Genomic DNA, 8949 nt, shown 5'->3' on the forward strand with positions numbered 1-8949 from the left:
CGATTTTCTGTTGAGTTCTTAAGAAATTCTACTGAAATAAGAGGTGTATATATACTACTAGAAGAGAAGTAAACTCACTAAAGAAAAAGAATCAAAATTGTTACTTGTTATGATGTTGTTTGATATGACACGGAGTTTAAGAAAAAAGAAATACTTTTTAAAATTTTGAACTAAAATAAGTCATATGTGTTTGTGTGGCTATAAATAATCTCGGTAAGGATAAAACTGATATTTTAAAATTAAATTATTAATCTCTCTATCTCAGCATATATGATTTATTTTCCTTTTTAGTAAGTCCAAAAGAATGACATATTTCTTTATTAAATAATAATTCAATTTTAAAATGCTTATTTTGCTCTTAATGAAGTGATTTGCAGCCGCACAAATATTTATCACAATGTCCAAAGTCACACAATCTAATCAAACAATTAATCACAATACGATTTCTAAAAATAATAGTGAAAAGACATAAAGTCACCATTGAAGTTGTTTCGAATTTTCAAAAAAACATCTTAACTTTGCTAGTGTCCTAGTACCCCACAAAACTATATATCTAAATCCACAATAAATATACCTTTTTGACTAATTTTAACATCACTCGTGTTGTCACGAAATATGGGCGTGTGAAGGACTCTTGATACAGCTTCATATCAATGTAAAATTGCCATGTGGCACTCCCAATTTGACTTATTTTAAAAAAATATAAAAACGCATGTATTAATTTTTTTAACTTTATTAGGAATAGTTTTTAATTTTTCAAATCTTTTTTCTCATCTTCCCTACCATCATTAGTTTACGCATATTTCTTGAGCATCCATGGCTTCCTTCAAAAAAATTTCTTTTTCTCTTTTTCCTTTTTGGTCTTTGTTTTTTTAAAACTAATGTTATTGTGTTCATTCTTATTTTTTTATTATTTTTTTTGAAAAACAAATTAGGTTAGTGATTTTTTTCCTCCTACAAATCAAGATTGGGATTTGGGAGTAGTTCAACTATGGAAAACTCAATTTAGGAGTAAGAAGTTGGAGAAGGTGGTGATTTAAATGTCAGATTTTGACTTGGTGATATTTTGAGTATTTAAATTTTGTTTATTTGACGGTGTTTATTTTCATAAATAAATTAATTGGTGATAGTTTGACAAATAATTGGTAATGCTGCCGCGAAATCCGCCCCGCCACAACGGATTTGACATCTGTTGCAGTGGGAAGGGAATGGCAGAAGAACAGAGTTGAGGCGAAGAAGAAAGAGAAAACAGAAAAAAAGAAAAAAAAGCAAAGAAATCAGATAAAAATATTTTAAAATTATTTTTAACACGTGACAAGTGACTATTAGTGCGTAACATACAAGCATTTTGGTATAAGTGGTATTGGGTGAAAAATGGGGTATATGTACTATTTTGAATTTGTTCAATGGGGTAATAGGACACCCGCAAAGTTAAGGTGTCTTTTCAAAAATTCGGGACAACTTCAGTGGTGACTTTATGTCTTTTCTCAAAATAATAACACTCATATCATACACTTTGAAAAATGGGTCAAATCGACTCAAAAACTCAATTTCAAAATGAGGATCCGAAAATCTTTATTTGAAAACGTTACTCAAGGTATTTAGAATTCATTGGTGAAACCATTTCGGAAAAAAAAATCAATTCACAATCACCATTTTACTTTTGAACTCAAGTTCTTGAAAACCTTGTCAATCAAAAATCCCATTTTTTAATGTTAAAATCCACAAATGATAAAAGAGAATTGAAGTTTTAGGGTCACAAAGACTTACCCAAATGATTTTGCACAAGAGATCTCTTTAAAATTGTCTCCAAGGGTTTTCTAAAACTCAAAATGGGGTAAAACCCTGAAATGGCAGGCCAAAACACCTCTCTGAAGTGGCTTAAGCGAACACAAGTGCTTAAGCAGATCCTGCTTAAAATGGGGGTCTCACTTTCGCGAATAAGTGCCTTCCCGATCATCACTAAAGTGAGCCCTGATACGCTTAAGCGAACTCCGCAAAACGTGGCCTATCACTTTCGCTACCCGGTCTTTGCTAAAGCAAAGGTTGCGACAGTTGTCAAGTGTTCGTGAAAGTGAGGCTTGCTATAGCGATCAACTTCTCGCTAACGTAGGCACACCAGACACCAGAAAAATAGCCAACTCTCAATTTATCGAAGGACCCTCGAGATTCGTTCGGAACCCCTTACACACAAAATAAGTATGAAACTTGAATAAAACCGATGTTTCAGACTCAATGAAACCATCGAAACACAAATCCAAAGTGTCCTTGACCCGAAATTCGTGAAAGTCACAAGAAAGAAACATAACGTCTAAAAAGGCTCAAACAAGCTTAGGACCTCTGAAAATTCAACTAAGACCTCATCTAGACCTAAAATCATCCCCCAAATCCAGCGGAACTCTCAGAATTTTGATGTGTAATAATCCATGAATTTTTTGAAATATGTCAAACCAACTATTTACCCCAAATTTTATAATTCAATTCAAAATGACCTAGTGAACGATATTCATTGTCTCGGGTGACACCACTGCTTTTGGAGTTTTAGGTTAGGTTTGAATTAAAGCTCGAAAGGACAAGCTCACGGGTTGGGTCTCCAACAAACAAAATGATGGCAATAATATCTCATATCACATATGGATATATTGTAGTTGATTTTGTTTGACATAAGGGCTATTTGCTTTTTCATCATGAAAATAAGAGAAAAAAAGATCACTGCTTTTCTTATAAGGTTTTTGTTGCATTCTACAAATGAAATTGTTGCATGAAATTTCAATTTCAAAAACTCAATTCTAATGAGGGATTGAAAGAGACATAGACCTAATTTGTTTTTATTGTGAAAGTGTAACAAATAGATGCATTTAGCTTTAGTTTAAATTCAGATAAAATTGACATTAAAATTTAATTATTGCTCCTTCAATTTCAAAATAATTGAATTGCCGTGTTTCACACCCTTTAAGAAAAGAAGATTAGAACATACATTAGACATTGTTTTCCATTTTTACCCTTATAAATTATTGTCAAATTAATCTTTAGAATAATTCAAAGCAATTAAAGTTTCTTAAACTCATCACATCAAAAATTTAAATGAAGGGTAAAAATAGAAGAATATTTTAAAAATAGTCTTGAAGATTGAATAATTAAATTAAGTTGAAATGTGAAAATATTTCAATAATTCAATTATTTTGAAATAGAAAAAATATTAAAGATAGAAATACATCATTTTTTTTTTAGGAACGACACAAATTTTACTTTAACCATGTGGTGTTGTACTATTACTGTCTGCACAAATAATTGAGAAGCATTATGTGCTTTCATAGGAAAAGGCATCAATTAGCTACCACGTTTAACTCGTTTAAATGGAAAAGGGAAGAAATGTTCCTTGATTGTCACAAAAGGTTTAAATATACTTTTCTATCAATTTATTTTGCTAAAACTACTATATGGTTACATTTTTTATTTACTTAACCCACCTAAAAACATGAAATCACTACTAAAAACAACCTCATGTTGCATATTCAATATCAAACCTCTCGTATACTTGCTCATTTTCCAAATCTAGAACCTTTATGGTCACTGTAGCTCCACTAGATAATGTTCCTTTGTACTCGGTCAGAGTCTCTCTCACCAATTAAATTGGATCCATCAAAATTATTTATTGCTAATTGAATCTCATGATAAGAATAAATCAACTGGATAAGTCTTGTTCTGTGGAACCTTTTCGACATCTTTGGACTTCCCTTTCTTCTTTCATTTCATTATCCAAATTGAGACGGACAAGAATATCATAAAGAATGGTATAACCATTGGAGTAATAAATTTTAGCACAAGTTTCTTAGAGACTTATTGTCATCTAGGATTAGTGATAGGGCAAGCGGGAACCTCCAATATAGGATTTCGTGACACATCTAGAAAGAGAAGACCACTCACGAAGCACAAATTAAGGATTATTTGAGTTTTTCATAGGTACTAGACTATGAATTTTACGAATTAAGACTGACTGACTCTGTTTGACCCCAAATTTTGTGAGCCCATTTGTGACGACTTAGTGAATGATCATCTATCTCTGCAGGACTGACATCATTTATTCTCTTGGACTTTGAAGGTCACGAAAATGAAATTTAAGATTATCTAAGTTTTTTGTGTATATTATAATTTATCATTTTTTCAAAATATGTCAAAACAACTTTATTTAACCCCAAATTTTATGAATCCATTTGAAACGACCTAGCTAGTGAACGATACTATGCAAAGGATTGACATCACTATTTTTGGAGTTTTAGGTTAGATTTAAAAGCTCAAAAGGACAAGGTCACGGGTTGGGTCTCCAACAAACAAAATGATGGCAATAAGGCTATTTACTTTCATGAATTTTTCTTGTTATTTTTTGTTTTATTCTACAAATGGAATTGTTACCATATGAAATTTCAATTTCAAAATCTCAATTCTAAGGAGGGATTGAAAGAGACATATATAGACCTAATTTGTTTTTATTGTGGAATGTGTAACAAATAGATGCATTTAGCTTTAGTTTAAATTCATATAATCATTTATATATATATATATATATATATATATATATATATATATATATATATATATATATATATATATATATATAAAATTTTAATTGCATATTCAAATGTTACATAGCCTATAGCTTAATTACAACCTTTTAGAATTAAATATCGGGTTAACTATATTAAACAATATTTGTTAATATAACTTAGTTAAATATCACCACTTTTATCATCCTATGTTTCACTGGATATAATATTTATGGATACTATATTTATTACACTTGAAAAAATTTCTACTAAATTAATTATTACACTAACCATAGAACCGAACATTTTTCATCGTCAAGAAAGCTGGGGATGCTCATCGATCCATGTGACTTAGCTTTTAAGAGTAAATCAAGGCGTTGTTAATGAGACGCAGTGGACTATTTGGGGAAAATGATATATAATTATATCATCAAAAGCATACACAACACGTTTATGGGAAAAACATAAGAGTTTTACCAGACATACAAACATGACAAATAAAGATAGGAGTAGGCATCGGAGCAGATCTCCACTAAATTAAAACACATTATTTTGCGTACGTCTAGACGCATAAGCAATAACTAGGTAGCTAGCTGCTCCGATGAATCGTTCAAATTAAAGCGCTGCAACTGATTTTGGAATCCAGACTAGATCATTACTTGATGGGAAAAAGTGACAGATAGGTGATGTTACTGGTAATATCCCGAGCACTCGAAAGGATAGATGGGATGGATTCCAATCAGAGGTATCCAAATGACAAACAGCAATTGCTTCAATTTTATAACCATTTACATCATTCCTTAATGAAACCTTCAACACCTTGCTTTTGCTAACTGTGTGATGACAGTAGTAAACGCTACGCATGGTATGACACGCCACCATCTTAGTAGCTCCAACATCTTCTGGATCATTCAAAATTGTATAGTTTTGAAGACGATTATGGTTCAGGGGATCAGTACTAGTCGTCGTCATAGTGATGAGAGGTTCGATTTGGGTGTTTTCTCCCAAAATGTGTTGTACAAAATCGCGCATTGCCTCAATAGATGTGGCACAGTACTTAGTATCTCCCTTCATGGGTGAATCTTCACATAGTCTTAATGTTTCTTCCATGGATTTTGCTTCCTTTAATGAAAATGGAAATTTTTTGGGTAACATTTGTAGAGAAGAAGGAAGATCCATTGTTGGAAAGGAGTGAGTTAATGTTTTCCCCAACTTTAGATCATCCATAAGGAAAAAAATTCCTTGAGTCATATGTTCATTCTGTTTTGGCTCTTCACCTCCATATTTATATCTAACATACAGACTCGTAAGGGATTGGGATTTTCCTTGAGCCATATGTTCATTCTCTTTTGGCTCTTCACCTCCATATTTATATCTAACATACAGTCTCGTAAGGGATTGGGAATTACCTTCAGCCATATGTTCATTCTCTTTTGGCTCTTTACCTCCATTTTTATATGTAAGAAACAGTCTCGTAAGGGATTCGGAATTTCCTTCAGCCATATACCTAGCTTCTGTTCCATAAGTAACCTGACATATATATTATGAAGTGAGCAACATATATTTATAATTAAGTACTAATTAATTGTATTAACTAAGATGGAGGAGAATATCAAAATTACCAGCAGAACTAGGGAGACAAGTACACAAAAACCAAGCTTAACATCCATCGTTCTTCTGTTGAGTTCTTATGAAATTCTACTGAAATAAGAGGTATATATATACTACTAGTAGAAATGATGGTTGTTTTACTATTAGAAAGTTAAGATATTAGAGTTGATTTGCATCTCATAATAATTTTTGTATCATTACGTATATTATATATACTTGTATTATCATGTTAGAAGATTTATTTTCTATGAGTTTTCTTAATCATGTTTGTAATTATTTCAAACTATTGATGTATTTTTATAATTTTGTGTTATAATAATATTATACTATATTATAAATTATAAATTTAATTATCCATGGGACTTACGCCCCATATCTCGGGGCTTACACCTCGCCTTGTGCTAAATAATAAAATGTCCCGCCTTACACCCCACCTTTCATAACCTACATATTTTCTTCGCACAAAGGATGGTTTTTACCAGATGAGGCTTCTTAAATGGGAACCTTGGTTTAATCCGGAGGCAGAGACAACTACGGCTCTAGCTTGGATATCATTCCCTGGACTATCACCAAAAAAATTTGTCGAGGAATCTCTATTCTCCATGGCAAGAGCAGTAGGAAAACCCCTTCATGTGGACATGGCAACGAAGAATAAATCTAAACCTAGTTGTGCCAAGGTCAAAGTTTAAGTAGATCTGTTAAGAGATTTTTCGAAAAGGATTAATGTTGGAATAAAAAAGGCAATTTCTGGAGAAATTGTATCAACATGATTAACAGATACGACTATGTGCCTAAATATTGCACAAATTGCAAGTTACGGGGAATAAAGAATCAGAATGTTTTACTCCCTCCGTCCCATTTTATGTGGCAACATTTCCTTTTTGGTCAGTCCCAAAAAGAATGTCACATTTCCTTATATGGCAAGTTTATAAAAGTATAATTCCTCTTTTATTCTTGTTGGTCCCACTTAATCTTAAAATAATACTCCAATACATTTATGAGGAGAGAGAAAAAAAGTCTACTTTTTAAAGGGCAATTTGGTAAACATTTCAAAGTCTTCATTTATTTCTTAAACTCCGTGCCCGGTCAAATGTTGCCACATAAAATGGGACGGAGAGAGTATTTTACATCCTGAATTGAGAGTGTTATGTTTCGAGAAATGTGTTCTTGATTTTGTTAAGCCTGATCTTCACTACTTCTTTCATGCTTATTCTGGTTTTTGGCATTTCCTTTGTGCAGTCTAAGGCCAATTCTATCGAGGCTATGTAGATTTCACTTTTACTAGGGATTTGTTCTTCCTCGGGAAAATGGTTGGCAACGTCCATCATACTCCCTGAAAATGATTGTGTTATCCAACCCTTCGGGGTGGCTCAGTGGTTTGGGCTTGGGACTTCCATGTTGGAGGTCTCAAGTTCGAAACCCCTTGCCAGCGAAAGCAAGGGGTTTGTCTTCTGGGTCGAGCTCGTCGCACCGGGCTTGCCTAGTGCGGGTTACCTCTCCTATGTGGTTTGCGAGCTATTGCATAGGAGCGGGGGTTTTACCCTGTGCGCACCCAAAGGTTAGCGGCTGCGGGTTTCCCTTGTCATCAAAAAAAAAATGATTGTGTTATCCATTTCCTTAACTCAAGATTTTCATTGCACATCTCTTCATCCGTTGGCCTTCTTTTGGTTAAAACCTCCATCAACATGATGAGCCGTACTCTTAAAAGAACGAAAATGAAAAAGAATTACTCAGTTGGATATAACAATAATGCTCGTACTAACAAAGACTTGCTTTTTATTTAGTCCTAGAATTTTCAAGGGCTTGATTTTGATAAGAGAAAAATCAAATAGAAAGGTTATAATTTTAGTATACCTGGTGCAATGTATCCAAGAGTTCCCAATATCTCGGTATGTGCCATGGACTTGCTTACGGCTAAAATTTTAGAGATGTCAAAATCACCAACATGAGCCACCATATCTTCATCCAAAAGAACGTTGACTGGCTTTAAGTCACAATGAACTATCGGAGTGACATGACCATGATGTAGATATTCAAAATTATCTAAATTTTACATGTGTATATATTCATGATTTTTTTTTTGAAATATGTCAAACCGTATTTGTTTGTGTGACTTGAAATAATCTCACTAAAGATAAAATTGTCGTTTTAAAATTTAATTATTACTCCCTCCATTTCAAAATAATTGAATTATTGGGATGTTTCATACCCCTTTAAGAAAAGAATATTAAAACATAAATTAGACATTACTTTCTATTTTTTTCCCTTATTAATTATTGTCAAATTGATCTTTAGAATAATTCAAAACAATTAAAGTTTCTCCATACAAAATCTAAATGAAAGATAAAAATGAAAGAATATTAAAAAAATAGTCTTGAAAATTGAACAATTAAATTAATTTAAGATATCAAAAATATCTCAATAGTTCAATTATTTTGAAACAGAAAAAAATATTAAACATAGAAATGCGTCATTTTTATTTAGGGTCAACAGAGATTTTACTTTAACCATGTGGTCTTGTACTATAACTGTCTGCACAAATAATTGAGAAGCATTATTCTGCTCTCGCAGGTAAAGGCATCAATTAGCTAACACGTTTAACTCGTTTAAATGGAAAAGGGCAAAAACGTTCCTCAATTCTCGCAAAAGGTCTAAATATATTTAGGGATAAGGCATAAATAGCTTAGACTATTATCAAATCTTAGAGACACTCTCTTAATTAGGGTTCTATTATTTCCAAATTCATTTTTTCGTATTTTTGTGCATCTTTTATGCTGATGTGACACTTTCAACC

The 8949-nt window shown here is 32.4% G+C and overlaps 1 protein-coding gene across 1 annotated transcript; it reads right to left on the minus strand.

Annotated features, from left to right (window-relative positions):
- Nucleotides 1-5159: 5159 nt before the first annotated feature.
- On the minus strand, nt 5160-6214 carry LOC125818893 (BURP domain-containing protein BNM2A-like). The gene is made up of 2 exons (XM_049498405.1): nt 6167-6214; nt 5160-6074 (listed from the first exon to the last, which is right to left on the minus strand). The coding sequence occupies exons 1-2, from the start codon at nt 6212-6214 to the stop codon at nt 5160-5162; spliced, it is 963 nt and encodes a 320-aa protein (XP_049354362.1).
- Nucleotides 6215-8949: the final 2735 nt, after the last annotated feature.

This window comes from Solanum verrucosum, unplaced genomic scaffold (genome assembly GCF_900185275.1).
Source record: "Solanum verrucosum unplaced genomic scaffold, falcon-dt-bn FXZP01000252.1, whole genome shotgun sequence".
In the NCBI taxonomy this organism is placed as follows: domain Eukaryota; kingdom Viridiplantae; phylum Streptophyta; class Magnoliopsida; order Solanales; family Solanaceae; genus Solanum; species Solanum verrucosum.

What these genes read in the sequence shown, in the direction of transcription:
- LOC125818893 (XM_049498405.1), bottom strand. Translation starts at nt 6,214, where the DNA reads ATGGATGTTAAGCTTGGTTTTTGTGTACTTGTCTCCCTAGTTCTGCTG. An exon ending in TTGTCTCCCTAGTTCTGCTG is followed by an intron (nt 6,075 to 6,166) that starts GTAATTTTGATA and finishes TATATATGTCAG; the next exon opens with GTTACTTATGGAACAGAAGC.